The 15,795-nt window shown below is 43.3% G+C and overlaps 1 protein-coding gene across 2 annotated transcripts in view; it reads left to right on the top strand.

Annotated features, from left to right (window-relative positions):
• Window positions 1-5,392: 5,392 nt before the first annotated feature.
• SHROOM2 (shroom family member 2) overlaps window positions 5,393-15,795 on the top strand; it is a 128,583-nt gene continuing 118,180 nt past the window's right edge. The window contains exon 1 of one of the 2 annotated variants that reach the window (XM_040533968.1): window positions 5,393-6,208. In XM_040533968.1, the coding sequence (XP_040389902.1) occupies window positions 5,990-6,208 (219 nt within the window). In that variant the 5' untranslated portion in view covers window positions 5,393-5,989. The remainder of the gene's footprint in view (window positions 6,209-15,795) is intronic. The other variant, XM_040533959.1, reaches the window with a different exon arrangement.

The following is a 15,795-nucleotide window of genomic DNA, read 5'->3' as shown; positions in this document are numbered from 1 at the left end:
CAGATGCAGGTGTGAAGGGTATGCAAGCATGCCTTGAGTGTGAAGGCAGAGTGTAAGGACTTGGTGGTGCAGTTCATGACATGCTGCATTTCAGGAGAAATTACACAGGAGTCTGGCTATCCAGCCAGTTTTAAAGTTATTCTGGAAGTGCCTGTAAAGGGCCATACTACATGGCTTCCTGATACTGCTCCAAAGCTGGAAGATTAAGGCATTGTGAACAGTAGGGGTTTATCTACATCAGTGGACTTGTGCACCACGTATGTATTTGTTAGGTACGAGCATCTTTGCATCCCCACTTGGTGTTCTGCACACACCACTTGGGTGCGCCACTGGTGTCCACGTGAAGGTTTCTTCTCCCCCGATGAAACCAGTCTGGAAACTGTTCTCTGTGGATCTTTGACAGCAGGACTGTTACAGGACCGTGCTGATGCAATCTGGGGGTACAGTGCCAAACAAAAGGAGTTCAGAGAGTAGGCTTGAGCTATGCCTCTGACTGCCCCTGCTCTTCGCTGCTCACTCACTGCCTGCTCTGCCTGAGCCAACTCTGCCTTTCCAAGACAGGTCTGTTCCAGTGGAAATCAGCTGCAAGAATAGTGGGAATCAAGGCAAATTTGAGTTAGTTGCCACTGAAACAGACCACTCCCCTGGTCTCTTCTATTCAGCATTACAGGTAGAAAAATGGAGACTTTTCCCTCCTAGAGTTATCCCTGCAGCTAAGACCTAGATGTTGCAAAAATCCTGGTTTACTTTGACAACAAAATGGTCCATGTCTCAAGATCCAGCATTTTGAGTAAGACCTGAAAAAAGTTTGAATCAAAAAACTTTATGAGGATAGATATACCAGAATCTCATATGAAATGCTATTTCACAAATTTCAGCTTTATAAAAAGCCCTAGAAAAAGAACACAAAACTATTTTTCGGTCCTAAAGAACTGAAGAATTCAACACATATTTGAGTATTTATCTGAAAGGTTAAGAACTTCTAAAGGTTTATCCAGCACTAATTATGTGCTGATGAAGCCTTATTTGCAATACAGGAGAAACAAGACACACTTGGGAAAGGATTTAAAGTGTCTAAATCACAAAGGAGACATCCAGCTGGAGTTTTTCAACATGGTATTTTTCATTCTGGGAAAAGGGGTAATTTGTTGAAATCAAAGTGTTCAGCAGAAGAGCGTGATTATGCTGAATCCATCAGAAGGAACATGGCAGGTTTCCAAAGTAAACCCTCCCGGTTTCCAGCTATGCCAGGATGTCTGTCTCTTGGGCTGCTACACAACCTGTTTCTCCAGGTTCTCAGGACTTTCAGACTCCACAATAAACTGCCAGCAGCTTGCCACCCCTTGAATTACTTTACCAAAAAACAAAACAAAACCTTCTGCTAGAGGAAATTCTTATCACTATTTCAGTTATTTTGGTCTCTGTGATGGTTAGTTTCAAAGACACTAGATTTTCACGATATGTTTCACTAAATGTCCCCTCGATGTTATATAGGAAGGATCCTTTTGCTCCCCATGCAATATATGCACACAAACCCTACAGATTTCAACAGCTATATAACAGATTGCTGTGCCAGGGGAATTGACATCTACAGAGACCTCTTTGGGAATAAAATAGGCAAGTCCATAACTCATGCCTTGTAATCCATTTTTCCCCTCAAGTCTGTCAGCACTCTCACTGGATTTACAGTATTCTCACAAAACACTAGCTTTTAGGAAAGAAGGTTTTGAATCCTTTTGTTTTCACTACAGAGACTGAAGTACAGATACATGTCTATGTATCAACATTTCTTCCACCACTGGTGACTAAAAGCAACAATGCAACTGACCACATGGAAGAAGTTGTGTTAGCACCATCACCAAACAGCGAGGCATTTAGGCAGATGGCACTGAGGATGTGGACGAGTCTGCTCAGACTCTGCTGGAGGTTGCAAACCCTTTAACTGGGCTGAAGAAAAATGGGCCATAGCTAATCTGTTCCATTTCACAGCCCAGCATCTTAACTTAAATTGTTGCTGAACTATGCATGTCCTAGGGCATCAATTTTTTTTATTATTTCAAATGGCTGAGGCACTTTGTCTCTTCACCTAACTGTGATGTTAGATGGTAAGCTCCAGGAAAGCCGTGGTAACAAACAGAGGGTGATGGTAAAGGCCTAGCTCACCTCAGGTCTGTACTCTGCAGCTACGACTTCTTTCAAATATCTCTGCTGCTGGAAAAACAAAACAAAACAAAACAAAACAAAACACACAGAACACCTGGCATTGTAAGGTCCAGTGCAATGAATGCTCTTAACATGGAAAATAAAATGCCTATTCCAGTCATTCTGCAGGTGTCCTGTGCAATTCAGTGCCTTAAGGAAAAGATAATGTGTCTTATAGCCATAAAGGTGAAGTAGGCTGTGTGTTAACAACATGTGTTTGATATTGTCTTTAAAAAATCCTACTATAGAGGAATTTATTCACAGTTTTGGCAGTCTCAATGGCTAAGTAGGCAACATGTACGCAATCTGTGCAACAGAAAGAATGAAGGCCTAGTAAACTCTGTGGAACGAAATTTCACTTGAAAATGTTAATTAAACTTCAAGTACCAAGGTCTGCACAGAAGTACTGTGGAAGGAATCTGTTTTATTGCAGAAGGCTTTTTTTTTTCAAACTGAGTTTGTGGGAACCATGACTTAATAAAGTTTGATAGCTCCTTGTGCATGGCAGGAGGAGGCATTTAGGTAAGTTTTGTTCATCACTGCAAAGTAGCTTTGATAATATTAATAACACACATGATTACAGAACAGAATACCTGTTATACAACATCAGTCATAGCTGCATTATTCTCTGTCCTCAGCATGAAAAAGTCTGTCACTTCCCTCCATATGTTTATGGCCCACTAATGTATCTTTTAATTTCTATCTTGTATTACTAACGTTTGTATATTTAGGCAACATTTGACAAGTGAAAACAAGATTGAAGGGGAATTGCTTAGAGACTTCCAGGGTTTTGTCAGAAAATATAGCTATCATTAGCATTGTTATCACTCAAATGAGAAGTAGTATTTTAGAACATATTTACTGAATCCTTTGTTCTTTATGACTAACTGAAACCCTGTGAAGGCTGGCAGAAGTTACAGAAATCAAAGTAATCAAATTACCACAATATTTTAAGAAAAGCACAAATAAAACTCTCCAACAGGGTTCTGAACAAGCTTCAAATCCCACAGAGAAGGAGGCTATAAAAGATGTGGAGAAAAATTTGACCGATATGACAGGAGGACTTATGTCTTGCTTTGGTCTGGTAAAACTTACAGGTATGAGGAACTTCATACAGGGGTCTCTTGGAGGAGAAAACGGGAAAAAAACTCTGTTATGGAAAATAAGGAAGTCTGATTTCTGAGCTGTCAACCACAGGATCCACTAGAAGAACAACTGTCAGACACTCAGGCTCTAAGCAAGTGTTAGCTAGAAAATGGTTCTTTACTGAGGTCTCCTGTAATTGGGAGCATGAAAGCTTTCAGATAATCGTTCTTTAGGCAACTGCTTTTCAAAGAGCTATGCATGTCCCCATCATCCACTGATGTAAATGACGGCAGCAGAGTTTGAATATTTTCACTTGGATTCTCTAGTATAGATATCAGTTCCTGACTCTAAATACTCCAATTTTAAAATCATCATTCTTCAATACTGGACTTGTAAGACCAAGTCAAAAAGGCAGAAAAGTAATGCAAATCTTTAACTTCTTATGAACAACAAAAAGTTCAAGATGAAGAAGAATGAATGTTTGGCAGTTGAAGGTTAGGGGATACAACCAAAGACGACATTTCTTGCAGCACAATTTTCTTGTCTATGATGCAAGCTATTATATTTTGATTTCATTTCAATATGCGTTAAAGCTCAAATTGTTATTGTGGATCTTTCATCATCACTTGTACTGTGTGCTTATAAACAACTAAATTGTACACTACAGCTCTTTAAAACTTCTAGCTATAGGTTATTGAGTATTACATTGCTGAGTGGACAACCTGATATGCATCGTACAAACATAACTGAAGACTTTGCCTCAGACTAAAAGCACAACTGAAGACAGGATACAGAGAAAACTACACTTCTCATTACCTGTGTTTTGTTTAATTCGTCTTATAAACAGCATTTGTCCATATAGTAAAAAAGAATTAAAGAAAAAATCTGAATGAGGATCTGCAAGGTATTTGAGGCCTCACATAGCTTCATGCAATACACAGATTTGGTACAAGGCTTGGATATAGCAGGGTGTTTATTACAAATTTGTGTAAGCTGGTGCCATTTGAGTCCCCTTCCCCATGGTTCTTTTTGCACCTTGGTCATGAGGGAACATCAATCCCCCTAACCAAGTATTTCTCTCCTATCCATATGTCCTCCCATCTGCTGCTGGGATCAGACGCTCTCAACTCTGAAACCAAATTTTTCGTTGGGTATTACAGAACTGTACTGCAGATAACATTGAAGGCATGATTGAAACAAAATGTTGTCTTTAGAGCAAGGCTGGAGTTTTCTGAGGAAATATACTGAGTTTACGGTAACCCACCACTGGAGTAAAACAGCTGAAGCAGCAGCTAGTGGGACACAATGGTCACTTCCAGAAGCAACATATATGAACATGCATTACAAGACCTTGAAATCCCACTGTTTATGCTGTGCACCTCCCTGAGACTGTCACCTATGGAAGTATCTTAAGGTTCATCAGTCCTTCAGAAAATAAAACATAGATTTTCCTGCATATCTTAGATAAAGCAGTATTTCACCTGTTTGGTTGAGAAGCAAATGACTGCTGTGTGCTGGTACTCAAGCATTCCAGGCCAAATCTGGTCCTAATTTCAGCCACTGAAACCTCATATAAGGTGATGCAATTAAGCAGAGAGAATGAAGTCTAGCCAGAGATAAGCACATCACTCCCAGCCCCACCACTAACCCAGTGAGGACATCAGACAACCTCAAACCCGGCTTTTATCACCCACCCACAAAACTGTCCGAAGATGAGCGCTTTGAATCCTGCCTCACTCTTCCGCACCAAACTTTTTTGACAGTCTTTGTGCAGGTGAGCTGATGGGACGGAAGAGTTCGTCATTTTAGGTTGTTTTGTTTGTTTGTTTGTTTGTTTAGTTTGTTGAGATCGGGGCCTCGCCTCGCCTCACCTCAGCCACCAGAGGGTCTCGGGGAGGGAGCAGGGCGGGCTCCCAGCTCCTCCGGCCCACAGGTGGCGGAGCCGCTCCGAGGCGGGGGAACGGCCGGGAAGGACCTCGAGCAAGCGCCGCCCTCGACTGCCCCCCGCGGCTCTCCCGGCGGCCGCCCGGGTTGACCTGTCCTCCGTGCTGCCCGCCCTCTCCGAGCCCGGCGGCGGCCGCCGGCGCCCCCCTCCGCCTGCCTCCTCTCCCTGCCTGGCACCGCGGGGCCGGAGCGGGGCGGCCGCTCTCCTTCCTTTCCTTCGTTCCCTCCCTCCCTCCACCTGCTCGCCGCTTTTGTCTGGGGACGGACGGGGCGAGGCACGGCCCCTCGCCACCACCACCACTACCGCCGCCACCGCCGCCTTTGTCTGGCCGCTCCCCGCTCCTCCTCCTCGGCCGCGGGGGTCGCGCTGCGGGGCTGCCCCTTTGGGGTGCGGGGGAAGGAGGGGGAAGGCGGGGGGCTCTCCGCGGCGGGCAGCGGGTGTCGCTCTCTTTTCGGGGCCAGAGGAGGTGGGCGGGGGAGCCTCCCGCGGGCGTCCCGCCGCCAAGTTGCCGCAAGTTGGAGCCGGCCCCCCGCCGCTGGGCTTTGGCCTCGGCGTGAAACAATACAGCGGGCTGCCGAGGAGGAGGAGGAGGAGAGGGCGGGGAAGGAAGGAGGGGGCAGCCCGCCCGCCGCCGATGGGGCCGGCACTACGGGGCGGCTAGGGGGCTCGGCGGGCTGGCTCGCCCCGGGGAGCGGCTGGCAGAGGCAGCGGAGCCCCGGCCCCAGCTCCGGCTCCGTCCCCGGCCCCGGCCCCGCCATGGAGGACGTGGGGCTGCGGAGCGGGCGGGAGCGGCTGCCCGGCGGCGACCCGCGCCTCGGCGCTGCGCTGGTGGAGCCGGGGCCGGTGGTGGTGATGGTGGAGCAGCGGGCGGCCGAGGGCTACAAGCTGGTGGAGGTGCTGCTGAGCGGCGGCGCGCCGTGGGGCTTCACCCTGAAGGGCGGGCGGGAGCACGGCGAGCCCCTCATCATCACCAAGGTGAGGCGCGGGGAGGGGACGGGAGGAGTGGGGAGGACAGGGGGCTCCGGTCGCCTCCATGTTGGGCGCCTCGCCCGCGGCGCTGACAGCGGAGGCAGGTGGTGCCCGGGGGCTCCTCAGCACCTCGCCCCTCCATCGGTGGGGCCTCGGGAGGGCATGGAGGTGGGGTTGGGGCAACAGGTGGCTGCGCGACGCCAGCCTCGCAGCTCGGTTTCGCCTTCGAGGGCACAGTGTGCTGCTCCGCAGTCCTGCACCCCTTCCTTACTTCCCGTTAAAACCCGGTGAAATAGTTGTGTGTGCTGGCAGCTGGGGTGCGGAGAAGTCGGTAGGGTGTTGGGAGCCCTCCTGGGGCTCCATCCGTCTGGAGAAGGAAGGAGAGCGTGAGGCCGAAGCTCCCGGTGCTGACACTGGGTTTCCTCCGCTGCTGTTGCACTGGCACGTTCAAAGCAGTTAGGGTGACCTTTCGCATCCCAGCCCTCTGAACAAAAGGTCTTGTGGATAGTGACCAAATCCACGCTCCAGAGACGGGGAGAGGGAGGCTCCTGGGTAGGTATGCGCTGTTTTTTGTTTTTTTTTAGTGCCCTTTTATACTCGCAGGTCTAACCTCGGTGTATTGGGCATGAATTAAAATAATACATCGTGTTTTCTGGAAAATGTTTTTCATCTGGATGTGTTTTGACTCAAGAATCCCTATCCCAACAGTTGTTGGGTTTTATTAAGAGGGCTTTCTTGTCGCAGTCAAAAACACGTTAAAACAGATCTATATGGAACTGAGAAAAATCCACATTAGAAAAACATTTTGCTTAAGATCTGTAGGAAATAAATATATGCTCTTGGCCTACAGGTTCATTGAATTCTGCTTGTTCTTATTTTAGAAGTACATAAAGAGTGTCAGAGGTCAACCAGTCCTGTTTTATCCACAGCAGGAATTATTCTATTCCTATTTCTTTTTAGCTTGTTTCATTGAGGGCTTTCCAGTTGGTTCCCTTCTTCTACTCTTGGTGTTATTTTACTAACGACTCTTCAAGTTAGGTCTTTTTAGATCAGCTTTTCTAGGTCTCTTCCCTACTGCTGTTTTCCAAAATACAACAGTCTATGTCAACAGATACATATGCTGAAAAGTGACTGTGCATCTGTTGGCCTCTTACCAGTATCCTGAATAACAGAGTATAAAAACTGGAAGCATGTGAGGAAAGGAGAAAAGAGCTACTTACTCCGCATCTAGTAGCTATCAAGTGCCAAATCAAATAATTCCACCTTTCTGGTAATGGCTAACAAGTGCTACTGATCAGTGATACTTACTCATATTGTTGCCTAGGTATTAAGTAACAAGCTTTAAATATTTGTGGCATGAGGATGTGGCTGTGGTAGGTGGAAAGAAGTGTCTGGGAATGGGAACCTTTTCAAGTGGGTCTGCCACCCGAGGCATGGTTATGTGGAACCACAGCCTTGATACCTCCTGAAACCATTTCACTGTGTGGAAGAGAAATTTGGGTCTATCGTTCGTGATCTTGGATTAAGGTACAGCCGGGATCCTGTCCTTGGGTCTAAGGTTTTGGAGTACGTTTTCACTTGCAGTTTTTGGATGCAAGTATAAAGAGGAGTTTTGACTGGACTGAAGATTGTGTCACCGACATCCCCCAGACTCCGAATTCTTTAAGTGCAAAACCTTGCCCTTGGTTTCGCTCACCCATCTTGGTGTGTGTTGTGTTTTGTTTTTCTGTACAGCTTCTAGGGGTGGAAAACCACTAGAAAGAATAAATTAGTACCAGGTGATTAAAAATGTCCCTCCTTGCAGTGGAGATGTAAAGTTTCTCTCTTTTTGGCTGAAGAGAGACCTGAACCTGAGTCTTCCTGAGTTAAAGTGCAGATTGCTGGGCTGTCACAGAGAAGGGGAATGCCACTTCATCGCTACGCCCTCCTCTGCCATTGCAAGCTCCATCCCTTATTGAGTACACTGGTGGCTGTTTTTACCCCAAAATACCTCAAAATACCCATGGAAAAACTCTGATTTTGTGGATTCAAAACTGTGCTTGAGTGTGAGCTGAGTATTAAGCTCTGTCTCATTTAAGTCCAGGGCTGTTCTGGGGAAGTGAAGATGTATGACGTGAAGTGCCGCTTTTTAAGGAGAGGAATGTGACAAGGTGTGAATGGAGTTTCAGATAGCAGCTACTTAAGGGGGATTTCTAAAATTCTGCCCGTCTCTGTTCCTACCACCATCTCTAAAGCAAGGTCGGCCTTTGAAGAAAGTTGCACCTTTACGTAAATGTCAGGAAGTCTGTGGTGTAAATATTTCCTGCTGTCTTTACCCTCTATGGGACAACTACCAGAACTGTCCGAAAAACAGCACCAGAAAATACTGTAGTTGAAAAATCAGTGAACAAACTTCTGTTGTTCATTTTGCAGCACTTTTTGTACAGCAAACTTCTTGGATGTTAGTTTCCCTGGTCGTGTGGCTATTTCACTTGCTACCAGGAAGGGAAATGTTTTTGTAACGAGTGCCATGGGGGGCACCAGGGCAAGAAGAGCTGCAAAACCGATTTGGGAACTTCTTGTTTTAATTGACTAGATTTCAAGCTAATAGTGTCCTTTGATCCACCAAACTGCCAATAATCGCTGAGGGAAAGGCACGCTAAGCAGGAGAAAATCTATGTTTTCAGTCTCAGCAGGGAGATAAGCATGTGTGCAGCCACTGGAATGTCGGGAGAAAAAATGCCGCACGCAGGCAGCGCGGCGAGAGGTCAGCCCGGAGTCACGCTGCTGGTGCTGGGTAACAGGCTGTGCCCCTGGGGGGAGCGGGCTTCCCTGGCTCCCCGTCGCCTCGCTTTCTGTAACCGAGACGAGACTCGGAGGGATGGTCCTGGAACAGGTAGGCAGAATATCGAGTTCACCTGCCAGCTGAAAGCCTCTTTCCATTTTTTTAGTTCCTTACCGCTTTCTGTGGTAGCTGCAGAGGCGCAGAGGAAAGCGGTACGTGATATGGCTTGCTCGATCTTTAAACATAGCTGGTCTAAAACTTGCCCCACCCACGTGCAAGTGGTGTTGCTTATATTTAAGAAAAAAATCAGCGTTTTGTCGCTTAATGTTATTTACATGTCCTTTAAAAAATGCTTTAAGTTTTTTGTGATCTCTGCATGTGTGTCTGATAATGTGCCAAAACGTTGCCCAAAGGCAGCTTGTTCTTGCCTAAATTGACATCTTGAAAGGAAGGACTTGCTTTTTATAGCAATGTGTGTGTTTCAACAGAAGGTGAGATGACTACTTTGAGGAGTTTAATTAGAAGTCTCACAAGACATGGATCTCACTTTGTTTCTTCTTTTTAAAGAAACAAAGTAAGCTCTGAATAGAAAGGTCTTACTGGAACTAATGAAAAGTCAGGGTGCTCAACTGTGAGTCTTGTGAAAGTCTCCCATACCTGCATTATCTTGATTACTTTTACTTTAAAATGAGCCTTATCTGGGATGCACAACTTGTAGTGTCAATCACAGCATTGATCATGGGTGATGGACAGAAAGTCATTTCACTTCCTGTACCAACCATCGGCTTAAGAACTCTGAAGTTGTCCTGCAGTCAGCATTAACCTTGTTACATTAGAAAGTAAGAAAAAATACAGTGCATGCATTTGAAGAAAGAATGATATATCATTTGAATAAATTCCTCTTCAGTATCAGCTTTACAAGGGCCTACAGCCATACCTCCTCAAGCTATGATCTCACTGCAGGCTAATCAAGGCTGGGCTTGGCTGGTATTTCGGCAAGATTTCCAAGTGAAACCTGGACTGTTGCAAGACGTGTTGTTGATTTAGCAGATAGAGTTCTTGTCTCCTGAATCAGTGCTGAATTCATGCCCCAGCTGGAGGTGCTGTCTTTCAAGAAGCAGCACTATCAGACAGACTTGTTTATTTCTCTTAATTCCATTGTACTTTCCTAACGTGTTCCTGCCTATGGTTAGGTGTCAACGGTAGTTTGTTTAACCTAATAATTATTTAAATTGTCTACAGGAATGCTTCTCTCTTAATTGGATGCAGGACTTCTCCATGTGATTTGTATCAATTTCTTATTTTAGTAGTGAGTGAAATTATGACTTTTCATTTAAGTAATTCCTTACCCTTTGGCCTTAAGCATAAAACTAAGAGCAAGTGCTTGCATTGTACTGCATGGGAGGGGAGAGAGCTTTAATGGTGCTGTGTACAGATAAATCAAAACTGGATGTTTTCTAATATAAATAGCAGTTGTCTCCCTCAGGTTAGCTGTTTGCTCATAGACATGAACAATTCTTAAACTTGACTGTGAAGTTTGCTATCCAGAAAACCAGTATTTAGTGGTAATCCCTGGAAATTACTGGCCTCTTCAACATAAATGCAGTCATTTGTGTAAAGAGCTGATTGGTAAATTAAGAGCCATTGTTCTGCAGCTGAGGAATAGAGTTCTAATCTAGTCCCCCACATCCCACAAAATTTCCATTCCTTTCTTCAGGTCTAAAAGGATATTATGTGAAGACGTGCTCATCATTTTTGTTTTCTGCCCGTATTCCCTTGGTGATCAACAGCAACAAATAAAATTCCTCAGCTGTATGGGCTTATTCAAACACATATCTTAACCAGCAATTAAAAAAAAAAATGCTTCAAATCACATTCGATGCTTCTTATTAAAGCTCTGTCCAGCTTCTTAGCTGATGAGAGGTGTCTGTCTTTTGAGAAAGATGGGACTTTTTCTTTGTGTTAAGTTTGATAATTGAGAAATTGCAGGAAATGATTATATATCAGGATGCATATTTGGGGATTAAAATAGTACCATGTTGCTATTTATCTCTTTTCCTTGTCAGATACCTTAGGAGTTCGGTGTTTTTTTCAGTGTTACAGAAACTATTCAGGTATGAGTGTTGTGTCTGGTTGCTGGATCCCGGGTCTCCCTACAAAAGTGGAGTTTGTTGACTTTGATGCAAGAAGACGATGTTGCTTTTTACTTTTGTAACCTGCCTGATGAAGGGACTGCTCTCCCTTTTAGCACTTCAGCGGCTGTTGAGTGAGGTGAGCTCTCTGTTCTGACTTAACTCGCTGGCAGCATGGTGCCCGCCGCGCTCGTGTGTGCTCCGAGTGGTCCAGGTTTGGAAGGCCGAAGCTCAGAGAGGTTTGTCGTGGCGAGAGCATCAACAGTTGAAGTGGCACTGGTATTGGAAGCTCCATCTCAAAGCTATCTTGGATGTTGTAAGATGTGGTCTGCAAACTGTGCAAGGGCTTGAAATGGGAGGATGAGTTAAAAGGCTGTGACTTGCAGAGCTTCAAGTCAGTTGAGTTACGCATGTAGAAGACAGCGGTGTGGGAGTGCAGTTTAAGAAATGGTTGCTGTGCTTGCGGTACGGAAACTGCCGTTTTCCTTTACGTTTACCTGTCAGGACAAAAATCAGTCAGGATGCTTCCTTTCAAAGCAGAACTATGAAACTTCCTTACAGCAAGCACTCTTTTAACTTTTGGCTGTACTGGCTGCTTCCAACTTGCTCCTCTCTCCTCTGCTTTTCCCACTTCTAGCTACTTAAGCAAAAGCTGTCAAATCCATCACGATTTTCTAGTTAAAAATGAACATAAACAAAAACATTCACGTCTGTTGAGTCTGGCAGAAGAATTGGTGGGTTTGTGAGAGCAGTTATTGCAATAGGAGTTATGCTGCAGAACTGCCTATCTGAATGTTTATTGATGTGGTCTATTTACAGTTTAAACTTCTTTTGTTTTTAGTCTCTGCTGCTACTTTTCAGTATGAATTTTGGATGCTATGGTAGACATTAGCATAAAAATAAAAGACCAGCAAGAGACCTCTAGTTATTGCTCGCTGTTGTCAGCGGATTGCCAGTAATGCCATTTATTACCTAGTTATCCATCATGTTTGGTTTTGTTGTTGTTTTTTTTAAGAGGAGAAAACAATGTGGGTTTGTGTGGTGGTTGTGCATATGTTTTACTCAATAGACAGTATATGTTTTTTTTTCCAGTAGAGCTTGATTCATTGTGTGTTCTTCTGCTTAATGAATATTTAAAGTATGGGAGTGTGGAAAGAGCAAGGTAAATGGGAAGTGAAACCTACTTGTGAATAGATTAGAGAAAACAACTGTGTAGTAGTAACCAAGCCAATATTACATCACGTACCTGTGCATTTTTTTTCTCGAGGAAAGCTGTTTGTGTTTAGTCTTCTTACATATCTGTAATCTATACAGAGAATACTTAATATATATGTGGATCTAGTTCTGTGGGTCATTTTCTAACAGAAGTTTGAGACAGGTCCCAGACATTCAGCAGAATTTTTGCTGTACATTTAAGTGACACCATGCATGAAGAGTTTCCCAGGAGATGTAAAGTAAAAAACAATGCACTTACGTTGAGACTTCATCCATTTAATCTGTGCAGAATTGCTTTCTGTTGGCAGTGTTTTGAACCTATTTGACATGAGGTCGACTGGAGATTTTTGTATGCATCTGTAAGGAAAATACTGATGCCTCTCTCCATAACTTAGGAAAGGTTTCTCTTTTTTTTTTTCTTTTTTTTTTTTTCTTTTTTCTTCTAGAGTAAGAAACAGATTTGGAAGCTCTCTAATTCCATGTAGGACAATATTTTTAGTTTCTTGAAGGTTAAACACCAGACATACTATGCTATTTTGAAAAAGCTTTTTTTTAGCAAATAAATAGCATTGCCACTCTGGTGGTCGATCTTAGTAGTCTAAATCGTTTACTTCTTGTAAATTTACAAATACAGTCAAATCAGAGTGAGATGTAATTTAAGGTTTGTTGAATTTCCTACCCCTTCGTTCCGTGGTAGGAAACTACCAGAAATTTTGAACCAGTTTTTAAATTAAGACAGTTTCTTAAAATCAACTTAGTGTACTTGTAGAATGTGTTTCTGTCCTTTATTTATGGTATGCTTTGCCAAACAGCAGGCTTCTGGCGGAGTTCACCAAGACTTAAGCTGGATTTTTAGAAGTAGGTATCTTTGGAAAATGATTTGTAGTGTTTAAGTTAAACATGACTTAGGTGCTCTGGATTGTTTTCTGAAGGTGCCTGTCATTTGCTGTCAGCTGTGTGAGAACGTGTGCTTCTTTAGTACGTACCTGGATGCCTACTTAGGAACCTGTCGTAAGATGACATACACTCAAGCAAGATTATTATGTTTGCTGTGTGTGGAGCTATGCCCAAAACCGTTGAAAAACTACTTCTCGGGTTGTACTGTGTTTCTGAACATGGCAGGAACGTAGCTTTTTGGTCTGATTTATCAAGCTAATCAGGGGAGAAACATAAGCTGCCAAGGACGATGATGTTTGTGAAGGTAGGAGAGAGTTTCTTTCCCCTCGCCCCCACCCTGGAAGTTAATGCAGTATCAGTATTCAGTCTCTAAGCAATTCAGAGCATTGCGGTAAGCACAGGTCAGGTCAGGAAGATAAGAGAATGGTTTCTGCAGCGTTAACAAGTTGTTGGGGGATCTTTTCAGTGGCCTTTTGCAGGTACCTGAGAGTCACTGTGGGGTGCCCAACTCCCCAAAAGAGATTGAGCCAGCTGTTTGGTAAATGCTGGAAATGCAACCAATTACTGCTTTAAGAAACTAGATAGCTTTTGTCAGGGTCACAATTCTTAGGTTGGATCTTAAAGCAGAAACACATGGAGGAGAGTGTTTGACAGTAGAACAGAGGTGGTTATTTCCAAGTTCTTCTGAACCCATGTGAAACAGCAAAATCGACTGAATGCTTTGAAGTTTTTAGGAAAAGGCATGATAGCGTTGGCGCCGAGGGGAAGGCTTCATGTCCTGTGTTCCCATACTTCTGCCTCACTCCCTCTCCAAAGGGGGACTTTCCCTCTGCCACCAGGCCCGTTTTCTCCTCCGTTAAATCTTTCTCTCAGTTTCTAAATTATTAAATTCTTTGGACTGTTTGAATTCTTTTACTTATTTACCCACATCCATCACCCCGATATATGGGTTAGGAAATACATTGTCATGTTTCTTACATACCGAGTTTCTAAAGAATTGTACTTAGTGAATGAGTGTTCCAAAGGACGGAGAGCAGTACAAAGTACAGAAAAGTAGTGACTGCGAGTTGGAAGTGGGGAAAATACAGGGGTCTCTACTGCAGTGCTTGAGAGGGTGTATCACTTTGGGTAGTGACAGGGCAGTTCCATCCCTCCTTGCAGTTATTTTTTCTGACTGGATGAGGTGAATCATGATGAAGGGTCTTCACTGTGAATGTAGGTGGCCTTAATTCTGATACTTTCCTTGCCCCAGGCTCTTAGTTATTCTGCTGACCTTGTTCCTGAAATTTAGACTACTACTGTACAAAGAGTTTTGAGTTGCTTGTCTGCATAGGAGTTTAGTCCTTGTCGTGTGTCATCTAGAACAATGGGGAATTAAGTGTTATGGTAATAGTAGAGAGGTGGTTATCTCTGATCAGTTTGGAAGAGATTGTGAGAGTGCTCTTGATTGTGTGTGAGATTGTATTCAATTTGGTCTTGTTTAAAGTGTAGCATAACCTTTTTTAATGGAAATTTATCAACTTTATGCTTTTTTAGTGGAAAGATATCCAAATATTAGCGCAGCTTAGAAGAAAAGTCTCTGGATTTTTTTTAAAGTAAATTCTCAGTCAGTCTATTATATTCTGTTTGTAATGGGCTTGCATTGAAGTTTCAATAGCTAAAGTAGAGATCCATCAATGGAGAACATGGGATTACGATAAATTTGTTTGAAATTGAAGAATAGGTACTTACAGTTGTCCTGAAAATTGTAGCTTCGGTACTTTTTCTCTTCGGTACAACAGATAAATGTTCTAAAAATCCCTTCACAAAGCTATGAAAACCAGAGTATTTTGGATTCCTTCTGTCTCTTGAGATAACACATACTTTGTTATACACTTGCTTTGAAAACTTCCAAAAAAACTTGGTTCAATGAATACTGTAGAAAAAAAAATACTGTTGGGGGTAACAATATTTGGAAGCTGTATATTTTTCAGTAAAAGCACTAATCATTTAGGATAGTATCATAGAAACATGATTTCGTAGTAAAGGAAGCGAAACACATCCTACACAGTATCAGTTAGTCATCACTGTGTTAATTTTCTTAAACAAATTAGATGCAAAAATGAGTTTGTGGGTGTCTAACTGGCTGATGTCTGATGCAACCAATACCCCAGCTCCTCATAATTATTTGGATTCGGTAGAATGAAATCATTACAGTACGCAAATTATTTTCTTTCCTCTATATACGCACATTTTATTGATCTGGAAGAAAGGAGCACATTAGATTTTTTTATGAGACGTTTTCAGTTGCTTTTTTTTATGGAATAGCGAAGCATTCCTTTCACAGTCATTAATTTACGGAGAAGAAAGATGTAAACATACTGTGTTGACATAAGGTAGTGTTTTGTTGGCTGTTTATGTATGGAAAGAATGTTATCATCTTAACAGAGAAAACTTAGCTTTATGCATCTGTTAAATGTAGTTAATGTTTATAATAGTTTTGTCAAGATTTAAGAGAAACATACACTTTCATAATAAGGAGCTCTTATACAATTTGTAATGTGTTTCTTACATGACAATGCTTGGTAAAGTGCCTTTATATTTAA

This window comes from Cygnus olor, chromosome 1, assembly GCF_009769625.2.
Source record: "Cygnus olor isolate bCygOlo1 chromosome 1, bCygOlo1.pri.v2, whole genome shotgun sequence".
NCBI classification, from domain to species: domain Eukaryota; kingdom Metazoa; phylum Chordata; class Aves; order Anseriformes; family Anatidae; genus Cygnus; species Cygnus olor.
Note: the sequence above shows the minus strand (reverse complement) of the source record. Positions and strands in the feature narration are given on the sequence as shown.